This window comes from Candoia aspera, chromosome 10 (assembly GCF_035149785.1).
Source record: "Candoia aspera isolate rCanAsp1 chromosome 10, rCanAsp1.hap2, whole genome shotgun sequence".
Lineage (NCBI taxonomy): Eukaryota > Metazoa > Chordata > Lepidosauria > Squamata > Boidae > Candoia > Candoia aspera.
Window position 1 is genome coordinate 17,675,954 of NC_086162.1, and position 26,421 is coordinate 17,702,374.

General features: G+C 45.3%; 2 protein-coding genes across 2 annotated transcripts; both read right to left on the reverse strand.

Moving 5' to 3' along the window:
- Positions 1–1,930: 1,930 nt before the first annotated feature.
- On the reverse strand, positions 1,931–6,737 carry LOC134503501 (IgGFc-binding protein-like). Its single transcript, XM_063312301.1, has 6 exons — positions 6,712–6,737; positions 6,082–6,223; positions 5,723–5,861; positions 3,623–4,834; positions 2,349–2,548; positions 1,931–2,128 (listed from the first exon to the last, which is right to left on the reverse strand). The coding sequence occupies exons 1-6, from the start codon at positions 6,735–6,737 to the stop codon at positions 1,931–1,933; spliced, it is 1,917 nt and encodes a 638-aa protein (XP_063168371.1).
- A 2,774-nt stretch (positions 6,738–9,511) lies between these two features.
- LOC134503502 (IgGFc-binding protein-like) lies at positions 9,512–12,006 on the reverse strand. The gene is made up of 2 exons (XM_063312302.1): positions 11,961–12,006; positions 9,512–10,770 (listed from the first exon to the last, which is right to left on the reverse strand). The coding sequence occupies exon 2, from the start codon at positions 10,721–10,723 to the stop codon at positions 9,512–9,514; it is 1,212 nt and encodes a 403-aa protein (XP_063168372.1). The 5' UTR covers positions 10,724–10,770; positions 11,961–12,006.
- Between the last annotated feature and the right edge of the window lie 14,415 nt (positions 12,007–26,421).

Below are 26,421 nucleotides of genomic sequence, written 5' to 3' on the forward strand. Positions count from 1 at the left end.
TGTTCAGCCCATGAATATTCTGTGTCTGGGATTGGTGTCCAGCTGATCGCTCTTTCCACATTGGTGATCCTAAAGGATTCTGATGATTTGGCCATGATTATAGCATGATTTGTAAACTTGCTTATTCCATAAATGTGGTATGAATTGCAATAGCATGTGATGGCAGGGATATTCATGAGGAAGGAGTCATAGTAATAGCTTCCTCTTTTGGCACCAGTGAAAAAGAGATGGACTTGGATTCCAGCATTAGCAGAGATAACAAGTGGTTCAGAGCTCTGCACCTCATGCCTGAAAACTTCCCCAGCCACCAGGGTGCGAGATTCGTCTTTGGAATTAGACCGATATTTGAGCAAAGTGTTCTCTGCAGAGACAACATATGCAATGTCATGTTTTGTCTGGAAAGGAAGAGCAGGGACGATAAAGGTGGTTCCCCAGCTCTGAACTGGCAGGAGCTGCTCAACAACATGGTCATTGCCTGCAAACTTCTTAGCCGAGATGTGTCCACTGAGGACAGCCACAGGTTTGTTCGATTCAATCTTGGTGCCCGATAAATCTTGCGTGCTTTGGAGCTGAATTGTTTCAAGGGCCTTGAGGTCAGTCCTAAAGATGGTACCAGCAGGGTAAACTTTGCTTTTGAAAGTCACAGGGCCTTTCAGGTGGATGGTCACTGTTGTGAGGTCCTCATGGGCTATAACCGCAAACTCTTTTAATTTATACTTTTCATCTTCTGTTGGAGTGACCACATAATATAACTGTCCCAGCTGGTGGACGGGATAGATAATTGTACCGCCACCTGTTTGGTGAATGTGATTGTAGGAGAAGACAGAGATGTCTTTGTCAGCTTCAATCAGCACTGTCTTCACAAATATGTCGGTCCCCACCATTTCTAAGGAGACTGGAAATTCAACGGAAATGATTTCTCCTTCATCAATGGTTCTGTGTAATTTCATATTGTTGGTTGAGACTGTAATATTTGTTGCAGGTTGATACCCAGAGAAGTACAGCTCCAGCGTTTGATTTGACCTTGTAGGACTTGAATTTTGCATGAAGGCTGTAATAAACCTTTTCCCCTGGGAATTTACATTACAAGTTCCTGAAAGAGAGAAGGAGACTTAGGAGAGGATAAACCTGCTTATGCAGGCAAAAGGTTCAGAGGTTGAAAGCGATTGAAGTTAGCCAGTTGATTGCCAGAAGGTCAAATTATCAAACAAGAGTTAACCATTGAAATCCTCTTTCTTCAATGCATTTAAAGAGTTTTTGCAAAGAGACATTAGTGGGGAGAGATTTCCAGTGGAGCAACATGGAAGATGTCAATTTGCCACTCCACTTCCAAGTGAGCATGGGAAACCAAAGGCCGAGGGACCCTTGGGGTAAGAGGACACAGGGTTTCAACTGGAAGAGTTAAAAGTTATGGAATACACCTTGCCCTTAAGGGCACTGTGACTGCCAAATGTTGTCATGGAAACTCTTCTAGAGTTGCAATAAAGGTATATGTCTGTCCATGTTGTGTCACCTTCTGAGAAGCTTCAGCCAAGTATATATATTTAGTGGAGATAATTCCTTTTGTCATGAAGAAAATCTATCTGTCTGGTCACTAATGAGTCGACACCAACTTGATGGCACTCACTCACTCACTCACTCACTCACTCACTCAGTCCCTTTTGATTAAAACTCCCTAGAAGAACTCTGTGCTATATGATTTTCCACAGGTAGAATGACTGAGTGCTTTCATCCCCTGCTCACACCTCTTTTAGCAGATCTTTGAAAGTAAGCTTAGGTTTGAAGATACTTACAGGAGGAGCAAAAAACCTGTAAGCGATTGCCATCATCATGCAAAACTCCAAGGATGAACCCCCAAGGCTTACTCTGATGTGCTTCCCCCTCAATATATTTTATATTGGATTATAACCCTTGGGCTATAATCCTCAAGCTACAGCCACCTTTCACTGAGGATGCAGAGCCAGTGAGCATAAGGGAATGAATTCTTACCCTTAACACAGGCCAGGACTCCCTCTTGAAGGCTGCAGGTTTCATCATTGGCACAAGTGTGGGCCTCACATTGGAGCCCTTGACCTGGGATGCAGGTACAGTTTTGCTGGCAGGCATTCAGCAGAACCGTCTCATGGGGCTGGTGGGAAGGAACACCATATGTGATTGGAAATACCGTCACATAGATATATTGACATTGGGACATCAATCAGGAGTGAAAAGGAAAGGAATGGAATGGAATGGAATGGGGGTCCAGCAGTGAGAAACCTCAGAGAACCGATCATGAAAAAAAGCATAGGTTTCAACATACATGCACACACCCACGTTGTGCTGGATGAATGCGGACTACATGTCCTAACCTCGTAGTGGTGCCCATTTTGGGAGCACCTGCAGCTTTCCACAGAAACGCAGGCAAGGCCATCAAAGAAGAAGCCGGTATCACACTGGCACCCTTTCACACAGGTCTCTGAGCATGGATCAGGGTCACTGAGCTTGGCACAGCTAGTGGGGCACAGGTTGGCACAGACCGTGTAATGGCTGTTGACTGGGCAGCTTGGAACTACATTAGGAAAAAATACACAAATTAGATGGAGTATCCTGGGTGCAACTCAAGGCAGAAGAAAATGGAACAAAGTGGACACAGCTATCAGCTGAGGGGAGTGTGGCTGTGATGGAAGGGAGGATGCACGGAGGGGTCGCACCAAGCTGGAGGGAAGCACAAATGCAAGGAGGGATCAGAATGATTGTATCGCTCTGATGCTTCACAGAATTCCCTCTGAGGATCTCAGACACATTTTAAACCCTGATTTGGGAGCCTTTTCAAACCGTGCTTTCAAGGTCATAGTCTCCAAGGGAGCCTCCATACATGAGCTTTGTGCTGTCTTAGAACCATGTGGACCTGAGTCTGGTTTTTCCTGCTACCAAGCCAGCCTATCTGGAACTGCATCAGCGTTGATGCCGTTTGGTTTTGGGTTTTGCAAAGCTCTCACTTGCCCTCTGTTTCCAGCTGTGTCATCCCCCTTCTGGATCTCAGATTCAGTCTTCCCTCACCTCCTCTGAGCTTCGGGGACCTGCTTCTCAGGGCTGCTACTCAGAATGAGTCTCCACCGGCTCCCTCAGCCAGGGTTGCTCTTCCTGGGAAAGAAGCTGGATGGCGGAGGAAGCTGACCATCCCACTGTGGAGTGGATGTTATACGTCATGGTGGGATACGAGCTTTTCACCTTCTAATCAGTCACGCCAAGTTTCACAGCAAACAGTCAGATTATGCACGCAGTGTGAACTGAAAAAGGGGAGGCCTTACTGATTTATTTGGTGCTCTGTTTTAGAGACTGAAAGTGAATAAATGTTTACTACTTAAGGGTCTGGGGTGTATGGGGCCAGAGTGCTCATTAAGCATTGAATTGCTCCTTGCATTCTGCAACTGCTCACCTGGAAATCGAGAATGGGTTGTCCCAGGGTGATCTGTGAGTATGGCAGCCAGTGGACGAGATTATGGACTGGAAGTGGCCCCAGATACATATCAGTGCCCTGTGGGTCCACTCAAGCTTTTAATACCTCAAACATTTATTCAAATAAGAACTAGCTTTAAAAGATACCCTCACATCATCATCATCAATGTATGCGGATACTCACCGGAAGAACAATGAGCAGCAGTACCATAGCCAAGATAATCACCACCTCCAAAGATGAAGAGACCAAATGGAGTGTTCTTGTGTTCCAGTAAGAGGGCATGATCTGCAATCTTCACATCTTGTTCAGCCCATGAATATTCTGTGTCTGGGATTGGTGTCCAGCTGATCGCTCTTTCCACATTGGTGATCCTAAAGGATTCTGATGATTTGGCCATGATTATAGCATGATTTGTAAACTTGCTTATTCCATAAATGTGGTATGAATTGCAATAGCATGTGATGGCAGGGATATTCATGAGGAAGGAGTCATAGTAATAGCTTCCTCTTTTGGCACCAGTGAAAAAGAGATGGACTTGGATTCCAGCATTAGCAGAGATAACAAGTGGTTCAGAGCTCTGCACCTCATGCCTGAAAACTTCCCCAGCCACCAGGGTGCGAGATTCGTCTTTGGAATTAGACCGATATTTGAGCAAAGTGTTCTCTGCAGAGACAACATATGCAATGTCATGTTTTGTCTGGAAAGGAAGAGCAGGGACGATAAAGGTGGTTCCCCAGCTCTGAACTGGCAGGAGCTGCTCAACAACATGGTCATTGCCTGCAAACTTCTTAGCCGAGATGTGTCCACTGAGGACAGCCACAGGTTTGTTCGATTCAATCTTGGTGCCCGATAAATCTTGCGTGCTTTGGAGCTGAATTGTTTCAAGGGCCTTGAGGTCAGTCCTAAAGATGGTACCAGCAGGGTAAACTTTGCTTTTGAAAGTCACAGGGCCTTTCAGGTGGATGGTCACTGTTGTGAGGTCCTCATGGGCTATAACCGCAAACTCTTTTAATTTATACTTTTCATCTTCTGTTGGAGTGACCACATAATATAACTGTCCCAGCTGGTGGACGGGATAGATAATTGTACCGCCACCTGTTTGGTGAATGTGATTGTAGGAGAAGACAGAGATGTCTTTGTCAGCTTCAATCAGCACTGTCTTCACAAATATGTCGGTCCCCACCATTTCTAAGGAGACTGGAAATTCAACGGAAATGATTTCTCCTTCATCAATGGTTCTGTGTAATTTCATATTGTTGGTTGAGACTGTAATATTTGTTGCAGGTTGATACCCAGAGAAGTACAGCTCCAGCGTTTGATTTGACCTTGTAGGACTTGAATTTTGCATGAAGGCTGTAATAAACCTTTTCCCCTGGGAATTTACATTACAAGTTCCTGAAAGAGAGAAGGAGACTTAGGAGAGGATAAACCTGCTTATGCAGGCAAAAGGTTCAGAGGTTGAAAGCGATTGAAGTTAGCCAGTTGATTGCCAGAAGGTCAAATTATCAAACAAGAGTTAACCATTGAAATCCTCTTTCTTCAATGCATTTAAAGAGTTTTTGCAAAGAGACATTAGTGGGGAGAGATTTCCAGTGGAGCAACATGGAAGATGTCAATTTGCCACTCCACTTCCAAGTGAGCATGGGAAACCAAAGGCCGAGGGACCCTTGGGGTAAGAGGACACAGGGTTTCAACTGGAAGAGTTAAAAGTTATGGAATACACCTTGCCCTTAAGGGCACTGTGACTGCCAAATGTTGTCATGGAAACTCTTCTAGAGTTGCAATAAAGGTATATGTCTGTCCATGTTGTGTCACCTTCTGAGAAGCTTCAGCCAAGTATATATATTTAGTGGAGATAATTCCTTTTGTCATGAAGAAAATCTATCTGTCTGGTCACTAATGAGTCGACACCAACTTGATGGCACTCACTCACTCACTCACTCACTCACTCCCTTTTGATTAAAACTCCCTAGAAGAACTCTGTGCTATATGATTTTCCACAGGTAGAATGACTGAGTGCTTTCATCCCCTGCTCACACCTCTTTTAGCAGATCTTTGAAAGTAAGCTTAGGTTTGAAGATACTTACAGGAGGAGCAAAAAACCTGTAAGCGATTGCCATCATCATGCAAAACTCCAAGGATGAACCCCCAAGGCTTACTCTGATGTGCTTCCCCCTCAATATATTTTATATTGGATTATAACCCTTGGGCTATAATCCTCAAGCTACAGCCACCTTTCACTGAGGATGCAGAGCCAGTGAGCATAAGGGAATGAATTCTTACCCTTAACACAGGCCAGGACTCCCTCTTGAAGGCTGCAGGTTTCATCATTGGCACAAGTGTGGGCCTCACATTGGAGCCCTTGACCTGGGATGCAGGTACAGTTTTGCTGGCAGGCATTCAGCAGAACCGTCTCATGGGGCTGGTGGGAAGGAACACCATATGTGATTGGAAATACCGTCACATAGATATATTGACATTGGGACATCAATCAGGAGTGAAAAGGAAAGGAATGGAATGGAATGGAATGGGGGTCCAGCAGTGAGAAACCTCAGAGAACCGATCATGAAAAAAAGCATAGGTTTCAACATACATGCACACACCCACGTTGTGCTGGATGAATGCGGACTACATGTCCTAACCTCGTAGTGGTGCCCATTTTGGGAGCACCTGCAGCTTTCCACAGAAACGCAGGCAAGGCCATCAAAGAAGAAGCCGGTATCACACTGGCACCCTTTCACACAGGTCTCTGAGCATGGATCAGGGTCACTGAGCTTGGCACAGCTAGTGGGGCACAGGTTGGCACAGACCGTGTAATGGCTGTTGACTGGGCAGCTTGGAACTACATTAGGAAAAAATACACAAATTAGATGGAGTATCCTGGGTGCAACTCAAGGCAGAAGAAAACGGAACAAAGTGGACACAGCTATCAGCTGAGGGGAGTGTGGCTGTGATGGAAAGGAGGATGCACGGAGGGGTCGCACCAAGCTGGAGGGAAGCACAAATGCAAGGAGGGACCAGAATGATTGTATCGCTCTGATGCTTCACAGAATTCCCTCTGAGGATCTCAGACACATTTTAAACCCTGATTTGGGAGCCTTTTCAAACCGTGCTTTCAAGGTCATAGTCTCCAAGGGAGCCTCCATACATGAGCTTTGTGCTGTCTTAGAACCATGTGGACCTGAGTCTGGTTTTTCCTGCTACCAAGCCAGCTTATCTGGAACTGCATCAGCGTTGATGCCGTTTGGTTTTGGGTTTTGCAAAGCTCTCACTTGCCCTCTGTTTCCAGCTGTGTCATCCCCCTTCTGGATCTCAGATTCAGTCTTCCCTCACCTCCTCTGAGCTTCGGGGACCTGCTTCTCAGGGCTGCTACTCAGAATGAGTTATTTCTCGTGGCTGACCTACAGATTAATCTAGGGTGGATGACGTATTCCCATTGACACCAAATTACCCACAGATACCTGCCTTAATGTTCACAGTCTCCTTTCCTAAACCAACTATTCACAGAGTAATATTTTGATTTTTTTTATTTGCAAAGCAAAGTTCTACTTCCTGCACCAACCTGACTTTGAAGGAAATCTGTGGGATTCACACTGATTGTCTTAGAACAGAAAAATGGCAGATAGCTTGAAGAGACAGCAGGAAGCAACTACATGTGTTTTCTGCTTGGTCATTGGTGTTTGGTAGCTGGTTTTGCCTACCATAGCAGCCATATTCGAGCAGGGAGTTAGAGCCTGTGTAATATTTGCTCAGATTCCAAAATGTTCCCACACCCGGCTTAGCCTGACACTCATATGCTCCATCTATCTATCTATCTATCTATCTATCTATCTATCTATCTATCTATCGGAGATAATTCCTTTTGTCATGAAGAAAATCTATCTGTCTGGTCACTAATGAGTCGACACCAACTTGATGGCACTCACTCACTCACTCACTCACTCACTCACTCACTCACTCCCTTTTGATTAAAACTCCCTAGAAGAACTCTGTGCTATATGATTTTCCACAGGTAGAATGACTGAGTGCTTTCATCCCCTGCTCACACCTCTTTTAGCAGATCTTTGAAAGTAAGCTTAGGTTTGAAGATACTTACAGGAGGAGCAAAAAACCTGTAAGCGATTGCCATCATCATGCAAAACTCCAAGGATGAACCCCCAAGGCTTACTCTGATGTGCTTCCCCTCAATATACCCCTTGGGCTATAATCCTCAAGCTACAGCCACCTTTCACTGAGGATGCAGAGCCAGTGAGCATAAGGGAATGAATTCTTACCCTTAACACAGACCAGGTCTCCCTCTTGAAGGCTGCAGGTTTCATCATTGGCACAAGTGTGGGCCTCACATTGGAGCCCTTGACCTGGGATGCAGGTACAGTTTTGCTGGCAGGCATTCAGCAGAACCGTCTCATGGGGCTGGTGGGAAGGAACACCATATGTGATTGGAAATACCGTCACATAGATATATTGACATTGGGACATCAATCAGGAGTGAAAAGGAATGGGATGGAATGGAGGTCCAGTAGTGAGAAACCTCAGAGAACTGATCATGAAAAAAAGCATAGGTTTCAACATACATGCACACACCCACGTTGTGCTGGATGAATGCGGACTACATGTCCTAACCTCGTAGTGGTGCCCATTTTGGGAGCACCCGCAGCTTTCCACAGAAACGCAGGCAAAGCCATCAAAGAAGAAGCCAGTATCACACTGGCATCCTTTCACACAGGTCTCTGAGCATGGATCAGGGTCACTGAGCTTGGCACAGCTAGTGGGGCACAGGTTGGCACAGACCGTGTAATGGCTGTTGACTGGACAGCTTGGAACTACATTAGGAAAAAATACACAAATTAGATGGAGTATCCTGGGTGCAACTCAAGGCAGAAGAAAACGGAACAAAGTGGACACAGCTATCAGCTGAGGGGAGTGTGGCTGTGATGGAAGGGAGGATGCATGGAGGGGTCGCACCAAGCTGGAGGGAAGCACAAATGCAAGGAGGGACCAGAATGATTGTATCACTCTGATGCTTCACAGAATTCCCTCTGAGGATCTCAGAAACATTTTAAACCCTGATTTGGGAGCCTTTTAAAACCGTGCTTTCAAGGTCATAGTCTCCAAGGGAGTCTCCGTACATGAGCTTTGTGCTGTCTTAGAACCATGTGGATCTGAGTCCGTTTTTTCCTGCTACCAAGCCAGCTTATCTGGAACTGCATCAGCGTTGATGCCGTTTGGTTTTGGGTTTTGCAAAGCTCTCACTTGCCCTCTGTTTCCAGCTGTGTCATCCCCCTTCTGGATCTCAGATTCAGTCTTCCCTCACCTCCTCTGAGCTTCGGGGACCTGCTTCTCAGGGCTGCTACTCAGAATGAGTTATTTCTCGTGGCTGACCTACAGATTAATCTAGGGTGGATGACGTATTCCCATTGACACCAAATTACCCAGATACCTGCCTTAATGTTCACAGTCTCCTTTTCTAAACCAACTATTCACAGAGTAATATTTTGATTTTTTTTCTTTTAAAAAAACATGAAGACAGGGTTCGCAAATTGCAAAGCAAATTACCTCCTTTCCTAACCCAACTATTCACGCATTAAGATTTTGATTTTTTTATTTGCAAAGCAAATAAATTTGCAAAAATTGCACTTCCTTCACCAACTTTACTTGTGCTGTTGTAACTTTGAATGGTCACTGAACGAGTGGTTGTTAACCAAGGACTACCTGTATATCAATTTTCCATATACAGAATGCTTTTATCCTCTGCTTACACCCCACATCCCCTCTGGCAGTTCCTTGAAAGTAACATTAGATTTTAAAATACTTACTGGAGGAGCAAATACCTATGAGCCATAGCCATACATGATACTAGAGTGTCATACTATGGTAATCTAAGGATAAAATCTGCAGGGCTTGCTCTCATGTGCTTCCCACTCAACAGGCTTAATCCTGCAATGAACTATACCATATGGTATAAAGAGTTCTTGGCCAGGAAGGATGCAATTGCGATATAGAGCCTCCTTCTCCAGGAAGAGCTGCATTCAACACAAATGCAAACCAACACAATCGGAAAGACTCACAAAATTAAAGATAGTAGGTCTCAAAATACTTACTGGAGGAGCAACAAGGCTGTGAGCCATAGCCATCATGCTGTGAAACTCCAAGGATGAAGACCCCAAGAGGAATACTGAGATCCTCTAAAGAAAGAACACTTGCTTCTCCATCCAAGCTGTGTTCACTCCAAAAGTATTCTGTGCCTGGGATTGATCTCCACTGGCTTTTTCCAATGGTCTTCTGCTCTATTGCAATTCCACTGGGTTCTGAGGTTTTGGCTACAATGACAGCATAATGATCAAACTGGCTTATCTTATCAATGTCATACGATCTGCAAAAGCTTGTAACAGCTGGAATATTGGTGAACAATGGTCCACGGCCTTGACTTTCACCACCAGTAGAAAAGAAAAGCACCTGGATTCTAGAACTGGCAGAAATGTAAACTGGCTCAGAAGAAGGTTTGTTTAACTGGATGACTTCTCCAGATTCCAGGTTCTGGGAGTTTAGCCTATCTCCATGTTGGTATTTGAGATAAGTATTTTGGGAAGCAGTTACATACAGTGTGCCATCTCTGTTTTGGAAAGGGAGCAGAGGGACAATGAAGAAGGTGCCCCAGCTTGAAATGGGCAGCAGCTGTTCAACCACATGGTTGCAGGCAATGCCTTTCATAATGCAGCTGTGTCCACTCAAGACAGCCACCGGTTCCTTTGATTCCACCCTGGTACCTGATAAATCATCTGAGCTTTGCAGCTGGACTGCTTGGAATGCATTCAGATTAACAGAAATTTTACTCCCTGCAGAATAAGCCTGTGTATTGAATATCACATCTCCTTTTAGGTAAATATCAATGTCAGTGGCGTTTTCCTGAGCTACAATGGCAAACTCCTTGAAATCATCTGTAGCACTACCCTTTGGGGTTACCACATAATACACTCTGCCTAGCTGGTGGACTGGGAACACAAGGGTAGTGCCAACCGAAGCCCCTTCATGGCTGCGGGCAAGGACAGAAATGTCGTTATCAGCTTCAATGAACACACTCCTACTGAAGACATTTGATCCAACCATCTCAAGTGTTCTTGGGAGCCTAACTGTTGCTGTCTTTCCTTTGTTGACTGGAAATGTTCTCCGGTACATAGACTTGCTTACTGTCACTTTGACAGTGGTCGCAGGATGATGACCAGTAATGAGCAGCTCATATTTAATGTCAGATGGAGTGGCTTGGTTCTTCTGGTGGTTTTGCATGAAAGCTGTGACAAATTTTGTTCCACGAGGACTTGCTCTTTGGGAGCCTAGAAGAGAAAACAAAGATCTCGGTCAGATTTCTGTCAAGCAGTCACACAAGATGTAAAAGACATAAAATGGCTGTAATGAAGTGAAACCCATTCTCCTTTGGAGAGCGGGGAGGCGGTTTCCCAATGGCTCTGGTTCTGCTATCAGACTGTTTGCTTGTAACTGTGCAAGAACCAGCTTGTACAGCATTATAAAGAAAGGGATTGAGAATAAGGGCTGGCCCTACCGTTACACAGAGAGATGAGGCCACCTCAGATGACAGATTCTGAGAGGTGACAGTTTGGGGATAATGGAGACTGATCAGAAGACAAAGACTCCCTCAAGTCAAGCTTAACACCTTGTGACCACATGAACATGTTCTTCCTTTTATTGGGAACAAGATAGAAACGGTTTGCTTTCGAGGAACAGTTTATCAACTATTTAATTTAACCTAGTGGTTAAGGCGCCAGGCTAGAAACAGGGAGACCGTGAGTTCTAGTCCTGCCTTAGGCATGAAGCCAGCTGGGTGACCTTGGGCCAGTCACTCTCTCTCAGCCCTTGGAAGCAGGCAATGGCAAGCCACTTCTGAAAAACCTGCTAAGAAAACTGCAGGGACTAGTCCAGGAAGTCTATGAGAATCGGACACAACTAATGGATTAAAAAAGGGGGGGGGGCTCTAAATCATCCTGGTGGTCCTGCAAGGGCCTGAGTGTTCCACAAAATTACATTTTGTGTCTGGATGGAATTCATAGTCACACAGCCATTCTTTGCAGTCCTACAAAGAAGAAGCAGACTTCAGAGAGTTCTTCCCATGGCTGTGAGCAGCAGGACATTTTGCTTTATAAAGAGACAAGAAAGCTAAGACCACTATGGGTCATCTCGAACACATTTCAAAAGAGCTCCAGCCATCTTTACTCCCTAAATGGATCGGCAAATTTAAGCCTGGATTTTTAAAAAAAAAAAAACTTGAAAATCTGGACAGAAAAGAGCCAGAGCAAAAATTTGCCTAGTAAGTAAGAAATAACATGGGTTGGCTAATCTTCACTGATCAATTACATTCAAAGGCTAGAGGTAACCTTAAAATGACCTTGAGAAGAAATAGTTCAAGGCTCAGTTTTCCCTTCATATCCAGGAAAATATAGAGACACCCCAAATTCCTTACATACATTTGAAGCAAGGGAAGGCATATCAAACAGTCCAGCTTACTCACCACATAATTGTACCAAACCAGCTAAAAGGAACAGAAATCTTCTCACTGCCATGGCTGCATGGGAAGGAGAGATTAAAGAGGATTTTTTTTTCCTCTGCAGGGACACACGCTGCAGTAAGTTAATGTGATCTCCCACTCATCCATTAAAGATGCTACAGTGCAGGAAAAGAAATGGATACAATCAGAAGAATAAATGGGAAAATGGAGGGAACTTTGAAAATGTATTTCCTTGCTGTAGCTGGTTTCTCCTCCACCCCTGCCCAATTTCTTTCTCAGCTTTGCATCTCTAGAGACCATATAATCTTTTGCCATTCCCATTCATTTGTATGGGACTAGTTGGTGAAAGCATGCCATCATCATTTCTGGTAGCAAGCTACCAATCACCTTCTCATGAAGAGGGAACTTCCTTTACACCACTGAAACTATCTTCAGCATGCTGGCTGGGGGATTTCTGGGCGATGGCCCACACATCTTAAAGTTGCTGAGGTTGAGAAACACTGCACTAAGGACACTGGTATCAATATATGAAAATGCTTTAGCTAAGGAACTAGTTCTCATGTGGTCTTTGTGGGGATCTGAGCTTGAGACCTTGAGCAACGGGGTGTGAAGTAGGGAAATGTTGCTCTCCAGGCTGTCTGCATTAAGCTGACAATAAGTCCCACCAAATCTTTGAGCAGATGTGTGTATGATTGTGCTTTTAGACTTTTATTTCCTTAGAAATAGCCCCAAATGAAATGTGTGTGTCCTGTGGGGCCAAATAAGTAAAACTCAGGGGTACATTTGATATGTAAGGAACACGTAGCAGGTGCTCTCACAAAATGACTGCCGTGGTGGGTGCATGGGCATCCTTGGCAATTGGACTTCTTGTCAAAATGTTGACATGTGTTGTGACATCATGGCCCAAACTCCATTCCTTTTGTACTTGCACTGTGACACCACCCACAACTACGTAAGGGGGTGAAACTTGCATTGGGACATCATGACACAGGCTTGGTCTTTTTGACACAACGCCCTCACAAAATGGCTTCCTGGTGAGCAGACAAACATCCACAACAATTGGATTTTTTTTCTAAAAGATTAAACATGATATCACAATGCAAGCTCTGCCTCTTATATACTTTCATGCAACAACAACAGTGCACACTTCATCATTTCTTCCCACCTCCATGGATGCTTATGGGTGGGTGTTATTGGGCACAAAATGCTTTTTTATCAAAAGCAAGTCAGTGGGATGTTTCAAAAAGCCACCTATCAAAGAGCTTAAATAAATAGCAAAGTTGGAAATTAATCCCCAAACTGCATATGGGGCCAGGTTACCTGAGGGACTGCCTGTCCCACCTGATCGTGCAGAGAGGGCATGCTGCAGACCGCGTCTGTAAGAGAATTCCATCTGGCGGGGTCCAGGAGGCGGGCCTTCTCTGCAGTAGCTCCCGCCCGGTGGAACACACTGCCCCCGGAGGTGAGGTTGGCCCCATCGCTCCTGCCCTTTCGGAGGAGTCTGAAGACCTGGTTCTGCCACCTCGCTTGGGGCGGAGAGGGGAACAGATCTACATGGGGATGGTTGCTACAGACCACTCCTCCCACACTTGGACTGTTTTAGGTTCTTCGCCACCTGGATTCTTTATTTTTACCTTCATTTATGTCCTGATTACAATTTATATTATTTATTATTGTATTTTTATACTGTGTATTTTATGGTTGTTGTTTTTAATCAATTGTTGTAAACCACCCAGAGTCCCCCGATGGGAGGAGATGGGTGGGGACAAATTAGATAAATAAATAAATAAAATAAATATTGCATATGTAGATCCACCAAGTATATTGAAATATTCATTATGGGGTTGTAAAACACCTAGCATCTGATTCACATTTGTACTTCAATCTGAACAGACAAATCAATTCAATATGTGTGTCAAGCATGCACAAAAACCCATGGAAGTTTTGAACTTATTTGAGGGCATTTGATTTGATCTGATGCATTGAACTGATCCAACAACTTGGGTCATCTATTTAATTCAAAGGGCCAGTCTGGTTGCATCACCTTCAAACCAAAGCTTCACACAGCTCTAGTATCAATTTCAGGAAAGAAAATCAGAACTGCTCAGAGAAAAACACACAGTAGACTCAGCCCCTACAGTTGTACAAGAACCCAAGCAAAAGGCATACATACACACACTCACAAAATTAAAAAACACCCTGGAAAAACCCAGGCATTATAAACAAACAAATCAGCTGAATGACATACGTTGACACTAATGAAAGCAGTACAAAGAAACACATATAGAAGCTTACATGGTACAGGAAAAATACCCACCGTATACCCCATCTTCATATTTAGGATTTTAGGATTCCCACCAGCCCACAGCTTTAAAATTCAGAGGTGACTCTAGACTAGTCTATATTTCTTAAACTGACAGCGTTGTTAAAAGTGGAAGGAAAACAGTTCTGCTTTGTGCTTTTTGAAGAATTGGGGACATAAATAAAGATCAAACAAAGGGAACCAGGCAAGATCTATTCTGATTTCTATAAACTGCAAAAGTAAAGAAAATCAAGCAGCATTAGCATTTAAAAAAAAAAGATTACTTATGTCAGCAGCTTGTCTTCAAAGCCTTTGGAATAGAATTTTCGACTTTCTAAAAACCACAACTGATCGGATTCAAGGTCCCATCCTTGCCTATGTGGATACTGTAACACAGAGGCCCTGTTCTCCCTGAAAGCTGAAAAACCTGGAGCAGAGCCTCATCTGGTAAGGTGGAATGTTCTCCTCTTCTTCATTGCCAGTAACATTCTTCTAAAAGTCTAGGTTCAAACAGGAACTGATCAGGACTGCAGGCTGATAAGGGGGAAAACCTGAGGCTTACTTGAGATCCCTCAAGTATGATTTCTTGTTCAGTTTGCAGGAACAGTTTAGGAGTCACCTAAGGCACAACATGAAGAAGTTTCTCTTACCTTCAGCCCAGGATATTAGTCTTGGTTTGACAGAGCAGGAGGAGAAGGGAGAAACCTTCCCTTCTTCCCCTGCCTTTATCACTGTTCCTTCCTCTTTTTGTAGAGAAAGAGATCAAAGCCAGCTGTCCAGTGAATTTCTATGGAATCTTCTTTAATCCCCAAAGGATTGGGGTTATTACTTGGAAAAATAGAAGCAGGAAGGAAGCCAGTCCATTACACCCTGGCTGACTTTTTCACAAGGAAATCAGGGGCTTGAGAAATCACCTGTCAATATTTTCCCCAACTATATGATCAGAAATAAAAATACTAGCATTCTAAGAGACAAATTTCCAAAACAGAAGTTGATCATTCAACCAATCTTAACCATGATAGAAAACCAGAAGCAGAGAAAATGCAGAGAAATTTGCAGTTGAATAAATTTGATTTATGAGAGAAGCAAATGAACTTGACATTGATTATTAATTGACTCACCCATATCAGGTGACTCTCTCTTAGAACCTTCAGCAGCCTTGCAGAAAAAGATAATCTGTAGAAGGATGAAAATGTTCCTTTCACAGAATGCTCTGTTGTAGGGCTACAGAAGTGGAAGAAAGCCATAAGGTCTGAAGCTCCTCCTATTACTGAGGTGTGGAGAATGATGCAGTAGTTAAGCAAGGCATCACATAACTGGACCTGATTTTATGACCATTTTTACCACAGTCATTAAGTGAATCACCATGGTCATTAAGCAAATCACTGGTTCCCTATTGATTTGGCTTGTTGGAAGCTGGCTGGGAAGGTCGCAAATCACAATCATGTAACCACAGGATGTTGCAACCGGTCATAAATGTGAGCTGGTTGCCAAGTGCCCAAATTACAATCATGTGACTGCAGGGGTGGTGTGACAGACATAATTTCGAGATGGGTCATAAGTAACTTTTTTAGCCCTGTAGTATCTCCGAACTGTCATTAAAGAAATAGTTGTTAAGCGAGGACTTCCTGTATGCTAAGGTTACCTTGGATAGCAACAGAATAAATGCTTCTTTAACACTGGTATAACTAAGACAGCTTAGACCTTCTCAAGAGAATAATCATGGAGACACAGCAGACAAAAGATATGTCGAAGTTATCCCAGGGCCTCAATTTGCAGCAAGTGGGGAAAGGCCCAATGCCTCATTGAAATAATTACCAGGACTTCAGGAGTCCAGCCACTACAGCCAGAGTGAACTTTGGGTGAAAAGTTGGGTGAACTTTTTGTAACTTTTTTTTTTTTTTGCTTTCTTTATCCTCTGAGGACTTTTGGGAAAAGGGACTGAAAGTGTTGGGGACTGTTTCGTGTTTAGGGCAGGTTAGGAAGTTTCAAGGTGCAATATAGCTGCATTGGGGCTTAATGTACCTATTTTCATTTTTTGTTTGGCTTGAAAATGTGAAAAAAAATGGTCAAACCCAATTTTCAGTGGTGGAATCTAGGACATGTTCCAGGAGCCACATATGCAGTTCCTGTCCAACCTTGTGTTATAGCAAAAATGAAAAAACAGCAGAGTACAACATTGTTGAAGTATTCCCTATAGTGTTTTCTTCCCGTTGCTTCCCTCAGGTTCACTGTAAGAGCCTGTTTGTAGTTATGTCTAAGAAAGCCATTGAAACAGTGTGAGATTTTGCCCTACAGCCTAAAATCAGCTCTGCACAATTTTTATCTAATTGGGGATAATTCAGTTACTACTCAGTTGGTTGCCACCATTTTGTGTCCTTAAACCTACGTTGTGTGTTTTTGCACATGAAGCCTCTGCACATGTGCTGTGTGCCTTTCCAGCATCACTGCATTCATTTAGACTCATCCATCTCTCTCCAATTTCTGGAGTTTGAGAATAAGTGCGCACAGTGAGAAGGGATGGATCCTGGCACCCAACCACTGTCCATTTTTATTTGAGTCCCGTTTCATATTTCTAATCAGCTGACATTCACAGTTCCATGTATCTGTAAACAACTGGGAGAAGGGTCATAAATCTATCACAATATTTAAAAAATTAAAGGTTGGCCTTGCTTGCAGTTGAATATATCTTAGATGCAGCTGCTATTTCCAAAGACTTTCCAAAGAATAAGCAGTCTTTGGGGGGGGGGGGGTTATGGTTAACAAGGAACTAAAAAGGAAACAGCTGTGATCAGCCAAAATATTTGATGAGTCCAAAAGTTTCATCTTTGGGGCAATAACAAATATAATATATCCTGACGTTTTTGGTTTTGGAGAATTCTGGTGAATACTAATATTTGGTCTAATACGTGTAGCAGCAGCTTTTGTACTTCTGTCTCTAAAGAAGGGGAAGCTTAAATTCTGCCCAACACTGAAAGAAAGATACAGTTTAGACAGCATCTGACTGGGAACTTAAACTTGGAGAATATGCAGCAATGGCAAAACTAAAAGTATATATTCACAATAGACGTTTAACCAAATTTGAGCAAGAATGGTTCCCATACATCACGCAGCACAACAAAATTAATCATCTACAGTTTGGTTTTTAAGGGGGCCTAAATATCTGCAAACACTGTAAATCAGCAGATGTATAAAAAGGGAAAAGTTAGAAACCCAATAGTTAATTTCCTTTTTCCTTTTTTGGTATTTTAATTTTTGTTAAATTTGCTTTGCTTATCTACTTTTTCCTTTTATTAGCATGTAAACCAAATAATAAGTAATAATACAATGGAGACTGTAACACTAAGTAAACAGCTCAAGACTGAAACCTTTATTATACAACAAATACTTTGATGCAATCTGTAGCAGGTTGGGTTTTTTTTCCCTAATGTTGTATTCAATTCTGGATTTAAAAAAATCAAATAATCTTGCATTACAAGATTGCAATAAGCTTGTAATACTAACATCCTAAATTGTAATTAATAGTGATAGAATACTTCTAAGTTTTTTTCTAAGTTATCTAAACAATGAAGTGTCAATAACCTTCAATTAAACATCATTGTATTGAAACACTAGAATATAGTCTTACAAAAACATAATAATAAAGAGGTTTGCAACAAAAAATAAAGATGGGGAAGCTTATTTCTATGAAAGTAATGTATTTAGTGACTGCCATTATCAACCATTATAAGGTGGTAATTTTTTATCTACACTCTTCCAAATAAGCCATCAATAGTAAATCCTGAGCACATTTTTCAAATGCTTAGTTAATTCCATTTTTTTTCTGCAGCCTGAGATTTTTTTTTTAATGGAATATTTGATTCCCGTTGTCTCCAAATAAAGATAGCAAAGGTCATTGTGGATATTTCTAAACTGTCAAAGGGAATTAAATAATTTTGGGGTTTGCTAATTGTATGGATGGAAACCTTGGGATGCTGCCCCAGGGAGATGTTATTCTAAGGAATTCTAAGAATGGAGAAATCTCCGGGGCTTTTTCATTTGAAAAGGAAAATGTAACTGATTTCTAGTTCCTCAAACTTCGAGAACTCCCTTAAGGAGAACAGCTGTGATATTGTGAAAGCACCCAATAACTTGTGCCCATGATTTTAGCATCTTTAAGCAGAAAAATGTCCATTTCCCAGTCTGCGTCTGATAGTGTGTCATGACCCCGTTGCAAGGCACAAAGAGCCTCACAATGTGGATCATGATCATTAAGAAAGAAAGGAAGCAGATAATCAAATCAACGCTTAAACCAAGCACCCAAAGCACCCACACCCATGGACTCATATACAGATGAATAGAAGGACTTCAGATAAGCAGCGATAACCCACACCTGGTGCCCTGGAGGACACACCTGAACCAAGAGGACAAGGACAGCAATCGGGAAAACACCCACACAGCCATCAAGAAACCCATCAAGGGGAATGGGGACAATGGAGGGTGGAGAAGCACGGGACCCCGCAAGAGGGGTATAAACAGGACACCTCACCACCGCACCCCCATTCCCGTTTTTCTCTCTGTCAGACCCGTTTCAATAAACCGGAAATCCTTAATCCCTATTAAGTGAGTCCGTGTCTTATTCGGAACGAGGCTGGCCCTGAGATAAAAACGGGAAACGACAATTTTTTTTACCTAGCACCCATCCAACCAGCTTGTGAGGGACCCAGCTAGGCATGAAAACCCACGGAGCGTGGCAACGCAACCACTCGGCACTCGGCGGCGAAGCCCCTCTCCCCTCGGGCAGGATGTGCCTGAGGTCCCGGCGGCGCAACGCCCAGGTAAGCCCGGGATCCAGCTCGGGGGAAGAGGAGTGGGAGGGAAGCACCCAGGCATCCCGTGGCCCACGGGCCACCGCAGACGAGATGGGGGGACCCTCTCTAGGTTCGCCCAGGACCCCGGAGGGACCGAAGGACGGACCATCATCCACGACAACCGGAGGTGAGAGCGAGCGCACCGGCAGGAGTTCACAGATGGTGGCAAGGCTAGACGCGCTGGAGGAGGGGGTGCAGGCGATACGGCTGCTGCTCCAGCAGCTAACGGCGGTGCCGGGATCCCGCGGCGGCAACATCGTGGAGGACACCGAAGCGCCGGAGGCGCACCCAGAGGAGAGGCGGAGGGACGGCCCAGCAGACAGAGGCGACCACGGTGGAGCCCAGTCCCAGGAGCCCACCAGATGGATGACATCCCACCCTCCCACCCTGTCGATGGGACATGCGTATGAGGAGACCGGGCAAGAGACGACACCGACACTGCCAGACGCCTGGAGACGAATCAACCCGCACCAGCCCCCGCGAAACACGCTGCACGGCCCAGAGGTGACCTGGAGCCAGGCCAGAACGGCAGTCAAGGACTTTGGCATAAAGTTCGACGGGGACCCCTCGAAACTCTCCTTCTTTTTAACGAATGCCAGATACTACCTTGAAGAGTGGGGCCCCTGTTTCAGGACTGAAAGGGGCAAAGTCAATGCCCTGGCCATAAAACTAAAAGGACGGGCCGCTGATTGGTACGTCCAACTATGCCAATCAGGCGCCCGGGCGCTGCAGGACAGCACAGAGTTCCTTCGGGCGATGGAACTACACTTCAGGGACCCCCTGGAGCAAGAAAGAGCAAAAAGGACTTTGAAAACGCATCAAATGCTGTTGATGTTTTCCTACTAACGATTAAGACTGCTATTGTACCTAATCATTTTGGCCGGGTGAAGAGGTTGTATTTGATTGTCTCCTTTCACGTGCTTGATGCAAATCGCCTGGGGGGAGGAACCTGCCCGGACTTGTTTCTTACTTCCTCTTTTTTCTCTCTGCCGATATGTAGCAAGCCAGGAGAGCTAAGTCCTTTAAATATGTTTTGCTTTTGTTTTGCTTTTTTGTAAATAAATTATTTTTATAGAAATGCCTGGTGTGTGACTTTTCTGATCTCTCCTGGGCTAAAGGCTTTCCCAGCATTCTGCCAACAAGCACCCCGTGGCAGAGTATGCCATGGAGTTCCAAGCCCTGGCCGGAAAAGTAGAAGTCTGGTCTCAATCAACCCTGATTGAGAAATTTAAAGAAGGACTCAACCTGAACATGCTGAGGTGGGCACTCTGTCGCAACAACCCCAACTCCCTGACCGAGTGGATCTGGCTGGCGGGGGAAGCAGGGGATGCCCACGACACTTTCCTCCAAGCCAAGAGGGAAGCACAGCAGGCGGAGGCGGCGAGACCTTCACGGACAGCTGCAAGGCTGGGGAAGGCAAGATCCCAACCGTGGAAAGAGGAACGGGACCAGCGGTTCGCAAAGGGGCAGTGCTTCACGTGTGGCAAGGACAACCATAAGGCGGCAGCCTGCCCCAAACAGACACCCAGAGAGAACACGCGGAGGGCACCAGCCGCACCAACCCCAGCGCCAAGAAAGCGACCAGCAGCGAGGGGGGAGTATCGAGCCAGACAGTTCCCCTACAGCTCAGAGGAGGAGGGAAGCAATCCCGACGAGCCGACGGGAAACGCCAGCCACCTGGCCTAATGGGCGCCAAAGGACAGGTGGAAAAGAGCAACAGGCGCACCAACAGAGGGGTGAGTGAAGAATGCCCCACCCTCTATGTCCGTATCACCCTCACCCATGGGGAAAAGACTGAAAAGGTCTGGGCACTGATTGATTCAGGCTGCTCAAAAAGCCTAATGCACCCAGACCTTGTAGCCGCGCTGAACCTCCGCTGCTATCCACTTCAGCACCATTTGGTGTTTACTCAGCTTGATGGATCAGCAGCGGGAGGGGGGCCCGGTCACCCAATACACTGGCAAAACCGCGCTACGGCTCGGCAGCCATGAAGAAAAATTGGCTTTCATCGTGGCACCAGTGGGGCAACCCCTACTGATACTAGGGATCCCGTGGCTCGTGCAGCACAACCCAGTCATCAGCTGGAAAACCAGGGAGATCAAGTTTGCTGACGGGCGATACCAAGCACCCACAGGGGACAGGGTCCCCCGGGCAGCAATGGGAAGGGCAACGACTACCTCGGAGCACAGAGGGATGGCGTTGCCAGACGGCCTGCCACCAAACTACGCGGACTTTGCAGATGTCTTCTGTGAGAAGGAAGCGGACAGACTCCCCCCTCACAGAAAAACAGACTGCTCCATCGAACTGGTCCCGGGGGTGCCCCTGTTGTTGTTTATTCGTTTAGTCGCTTCCGACTCTTCGTGACTTCATGGACCAGCCCACGCCAGAGCTTCCTGTCGGTCGTCAACACCCCCAGCTCCCCCAGGGATGAGTCCGTCACCTCTAGAATATCATCCATCCATCTTGCCCTTGGTCGGCCCCTCTTCCTTTTGCCTTCCACTCTCCCTACCATCAGCATCTTCTCCAGGGTGTCCTGTCTTCTCATTATGTGGCCAAAGTATTTCAGTTTTGCCTTTAATATCATTCCCTCAAGTGAGCAGTCTGGCTTTATTTCCTGGAGGATGGACTGGTTGGATCTTCTTGCAGTCCAAGGCACTCTCAGAATTTTCCTCCAACACCACAGTTCAAAAGCATCGATCTTCCTTCGCTCAGCCTTCCTTATGGTCCAGCTCTCGCAGCCATATGTTACTACAGGGAACACCATTGCTTTAACTATGCGGGCCTTTGTTGTCAGTGTGATGTCTCTGCTCTTAACTATTTTATCGAGATTTGTCATTGCTCTTCTTCCAAGGATTAAGCGTCTTCTGATTTCCTGACTGCAGTCAGCATCGGCAGTAATCTTTGCACCTAGGAATACAAAGTCTTTCACTGCTTCTACATTTTCTCCCTCTATTTGCCAGTTATCAATCAAGCTGGTTGCCATAATCTTGGTTTTTTTGAGGTTTAGCTGCAAACCAGCTTTTGCACTTTCTTCTTTCACCTTCATCATAAGGCTCCTCAGTTCCTCTTCACTTTCAGCCATCAAGGTGGTATCATCTGCATATCTGAGATTGTTAATGTTTCTTCCAGAGATTTTAACTCCAGCCTTGGATTCCTCAAGGCCAGCTTGTCGCATGATGTGTTCTGCATACAAGTTGAATAGGTAGGGTGAGAGTATACAGCCCTGCCGTACTCCTTTCCCAATCTTAAACCAGTCTGTTGTTCCATGGTCTGTTCTTACTGTTGCTACTTGGTCGTTATACAGATTCTTCAGGAGGCATACAAGATGACTTGGTATCCCCATACCACTAAGAACTTGCCACAATTTGTTATGGTCCACACAGTCAAAGGCTTTAGAATAGTCAATAAAACAGAAATAGATGTTTTTCTGAAACTCCCTGGCTTTTTCCATTATCCAGCGGATATTGGCAATTTGGTCTCTAGTTCCTCTGCCTTTTCTAAACCCAGCTTGTACATCTGGCAATTCTCGCTCCATGAACTGCTGAAGTCTACCTTGCAGGATCTTGAGCATTACCTTACTGGCATGTGAAATGAGTGCCACTGTTTGATAGTTTGAACATTCTTTAGTGTTTCCCTTTTTTGGTATGGGGATATAAGTTGATTTTTTCCAGTCTGATGGCCATTCTTGTGTTTTCCAAATTTGCTGGCATATAGCATGCATTACCTTGACAGCATCATCTTGCAAGATTTTGAACAGTTCAGCTGGGATGCCGTCGTCTCCTGTTGCCTTGTTATTAGCAATGCTTCTTAAGGCCCACTCAACCTCACTCTTCAGGATGTCTGGCTCTAGCTCACCGACCACACCGTCAAAGCTATCCCCGATATTGTTATCCTTCCTATACAGGTCTTCTGTATATTCTTGCCACCTTTTCTTGATCTCTTCTTCTTCTGTTAGGTCCTTGCCATCTTTGTTTTTGATCATACCCATTTTTGCCTGGAATTTACCTCCAATGTTTCTAATTTTCTGGAAGAGGTCTCTTGTCCTTCCTATTCTATTGTCTTCTTCCACTTCCGCGCATTGCTTGTTTAAAAATAATTCCTTATCTCTTCTGGCTAACCTCTGGAATTTTGCATTTAATTGGGCATATCTCCCCCTATCACTGTTGCCTTTTGCTTTCCTTCTTTCTTGGGCTACTTCTAGTGTCTCAGCAGACAGCCATTTTGCCTTCTTGGTTTTCTCTTTCTTTGGGATGTATTTTGTTGCCGCCTCCTGAACAATGCTGCCAACTTCTGTCCAGAGTTCTTCCGGGACCCTATCTACTAAGTCCAGTCCCTTAAATCGATTCTTCACCTCCACTGCATATTCCTTAGGAATATTAGTGAGCTCATATCTAGCTGATCTGTGGGTCTTCCCTAATCTCTTTAGTCTGATCCTAAATTGTGCAAGAAGAAGTTCGTGATCTGAACTACAGTCAGCTCCAGGCCTTGTTTTTACCGACTGTACAGATGTCCGCCACCTTTGGCTGCAAAGGATGTAATCAATCTGATTTCGGTGTTGTCCATCTGGTGAAGTCCATGTATAAAGCCGTCTCTTAGGTTGTTGGAAGAGAGTGTTTGTTATGCAGAGTGAATTGTCTTGGCAAAATTCTATCAGCCTGTGTCCTGCTTCGTTTTGTTCTCCCAGGCCATGCTTACCTGTAATTCCAGGTGTCATTTGACTGCCCACCTTAGCATTCCAGTCTCCTGTGATGAAAATAACATCTCTTTTAGGCGTGTTGTCCAGTAGGTGCTGCAGATCCTCATAGAACTGCTCTACTTCAGCTTCTTCAGCATTTGTGGTTGGGGCGTATATTTGGATCACTGTGATGTTAGATGGCTTGCCCTGAATTCGAATTGAGATCATTCTGTCGTTTTTTGGGTTGTATCCAAGCACTGCTTTAGCCACTTTACTATTAATTATGAAGGCTACTCCATTTCTTCTGTGGTCCTCTTGTCCGCAGTAGTAGATCTGGTGGTCATTTGATGTGAAGTGGCCCATTCCAGTCCATTTCAGTTCACTGATGCCCAGAATGTCTATCTTTAATCTTGACATCTCACCAATAACCACATCCAATTTGCCCTGGCTCATAGATCTTACATTCCAGGTTCCGATGGTGTGTTGATCCTTAGAACATCGGATTCGCCATTCACCACCAGCACCGTCGGCCGCTAGCCGTCCTTTCGGCTTTGAGCTAGCTGTGTCATCACGTCTGGGGCTAGTTGAGCTCATCCTCTGTTCCTCCCCAGTAGCATTTTGACCATCTTCCGACCTGGGGGTCTCATCTTCCGATGGTATACCGACATATCTCTGGTTGTACCGATCCATTGAGTTTTCACGGCAAGAATACTGGGGTGGGTTGCCATTCCCTTCCCCAGGGATCGCATTTAGTCTGACCTCTCTGTCATGACCTTCCCGTCTTGGGTGGCCCTTCACGGTTTAGCTCATGGCATCATTGAGGTGCTCAAGCTCCAGCACCACAACAAGGTAACGATCCTTTGCTGAAGGGGGGTGCCCCTACCCAAACCCAAAATATACGCCATGACCCCGAGGGAGCTGGCAGCGTTAAGGGACTTTATAGACAAGAACTTGGCGAGGGGTTTTATCGAGCCTGCAAACTCCCCAGTAGGAGCGCCGGTCCTCTTTCGCGAAAAAAAGGACGGGTCACTGCGGCTCTGCAGAGATTACCAGGGCCTGAACGCAGCATCTGTATCCAATAAAAGCCCACTGCCCCTAATAAAGGACATATTGTCCCACCTGGCAAAGGGTAAGGTATTCTCTAAACTCGACATAAGGGAAGCCTATTACTGCATAAGGATACGGGAGGGGGATGAGTGGAAAACAGCCTTCAACTGCCCATTGGGGTCGTTTCAATACAAGGTGCTACCTTTTGGACTGGCAGGGGCACCGGGTGTATTTATGCAATTAATCAATGAGGTCCTGCGTGACCACCTTTTTAAGGGTACTGGTTTACCTCGATGATGTGCTAATATACACTGAAACAGAGCATGAGCACGAACGGTTGTTAAGGGAAGTGCTCAAGAAACTTCGCAAGGCAGAGCTGTTTGCCAAGCTCTCCAAGTGCGAGTTTCACAAACAACAAATTGACTATTTAGGGTACAGGATTTTGGAAAAAGGGATTGAAATGGACCTGAGCAAGGTCCAAGCAATACTGGCGTGGGAGCGCCCACGCATGAGGAGACAACTTCAAAGTTTCCTCGGATTCACGAACTTTTACCGGGGGTTCATCCCGGGGCTGGCAGAGATTGTACTGCCCCTGACCAACCTCCTAAAGACCAAGGGTTTGAGGGACACTCGCAAATCGAGAAACCCAGGGGCGGTGCTAAACTAGACAGCTGACTGTCAAATGGCGTTCGAGAGACTAAAAAACCTGTTTACAGCTGAGCCAGTATTACAACATCCCGACCCCACCAAGCCCTTCGTGGTGCAGGTAGACCACCTGTAGACTTCTCCATCGGAGCTCTCCTGCTACAAAGGGACTCTGACAACCAGCTGAAACCCTGCGCGTACCTTTCCCGCAAATTCTCCGAAACGGAGCGGAGATGGCACGTATGGAAAAAGGAGGCGTTCGCAGTGAAAGCAGCTCTGGAAACATGGAGGCACCTGCTGGAAGGGGCAGCTTGCCCCTTCGAGGTCTGGACAGACCACAAGAACCTGGAGGCTCTCAGCACGCCTAAACGCCTCAGCCCGAAGCAGGTGCGCTAGGCTCAGTTCTTCAGCCGGTTCAATTTCATGCTGAAATTGGTAGGAAGAACTTCCTGGCGGATGCCCTCTCCTGACAGCCACAGGATGACAGGCAAGCCTCAGACATCGTGGGGACGGTATGGACCAATGAACAACTGGGCTGCCCAGCTGTCACACGCAGCCAGACGAGAAATCAATGCACGCCAACACGAACGCCAGAAAACGAACGGAGCCGCCGTTCAATTTCACCCAACTGACAACAAAGACTCGCACAAGCACTACAAACAGATACATGGTTGCAAAACAACCGACACCAGGTATCTATCAAGGACAACCTAGTCTGGAAAGAGAAAGTCTTGTACGTGCCAGAGTCATTGCGGGGGGAAGCTTTAAACCGCTCACACAATGACAAGACTGCGGGGCATTTTGGGTTCGTAAAAACCCTACATCTAACGAGACGGCAATTTTGGTGGCCAACCCTGAGAAAAGACATTAAAGACTACGTAGCCACCTGCCCCACATGTGCCACCTCCAAACAGAAGGGGGGGAAACCTCAAGGGCTGCTGCAGC

What these genes read in the sequence shown, in the direction of transcription:
- LOC134503501 (XM_063312301.1), bottom strand. Translation starts at nt 6,737, where the DNA reads ATGACACAGCTGGAAACAGAGGGCAA. An exon ending in CAGCTGGAAACAGAGGGCAA is followed by an intron (nt 6,224 to 6,711) that starts GTGAGAGCTTTG and finishes GTGCCCCACTAG; the next exon opens with CTGTGCCAAGCTCAGTGACC. An exon ending in AAAATGGGCACCACTACGAG is followed by an intron (nt 5,862 to 6,081) that starts GTTAGGACATGT and finishes CCTTCCCACCAG; the next exon opens with CCCCATGAGACGGTTCTGCT.
- LOC134503502 (XM_063312302.1), bottom strand. Translation starts at nt 10,723, where the DNA reads ATGCAAAACCACCAGAAGAACCAAGCCACTCCATCTGACATTAAATAT.